General features: G+C 56.7%; 1 protein-coding gene across 1 annotated transcript in view; it reads right to left on the minus strand.

The window, feature by feature from the left end:
• The window catches only part of LOC109518186 (uncharacterized), a 6,223-nt gene that overhangs the window by 3,350 nt on the left and 2,628 nt on the right, over positions 1 to 245 (minus strand). The window contains exon 9 of the mRNA XM_019873884.1: positions 5 to 51. Coding sequence (XP_019729443.1) covers positions 5 to 51 — 47 coding nt within the window. The remainder of the gene's footprint in view (positions 1 to 4; positions 52 to 245) is intronic.

A 245-nucleotide genomic window follows, 5' to 3' on the forward strand; every position in this document is an offset into this window, starting at 1 on the left:
AAGCCGATGACGTCGCAGAGGGCGCCGTGAGAGCAAGACGCAAGTTCCTCACTGGGACAGGAAAAGCGGAAGGCAATCACAAAGCTAATCACGTTCAACAAAGTCAAAAACGGGGTGGGGTCTGCATTTACACACCGCAAAAGCCATCATTTCAAATTGGGAAAACGTCAACATGTCCGTGGTGGGCGTGGCCATACCTGTCGCAGAAGTTGTAGGGCGGCGCCGGCGGCGGCAGGCAGCCGGGG

The sequence above is a fragment of the Hippocampus comes genome, unplaced genomic scaffold (assembly GCF_001891065.2).
Source record: "Hippocampus comes isolate QL1 unplaced genomic scaffold, H_comes_QL1_v1.1 scaffold115, whole genome shotgun sequence".
Classification (NCBI taxonomy): domain Eukaryota; kingdom Metazoa; phylum Chordata; class Actinopteri; order Syngnathiformes; family Syngnathidae; genus Hippocampus; species Hippocampus comes.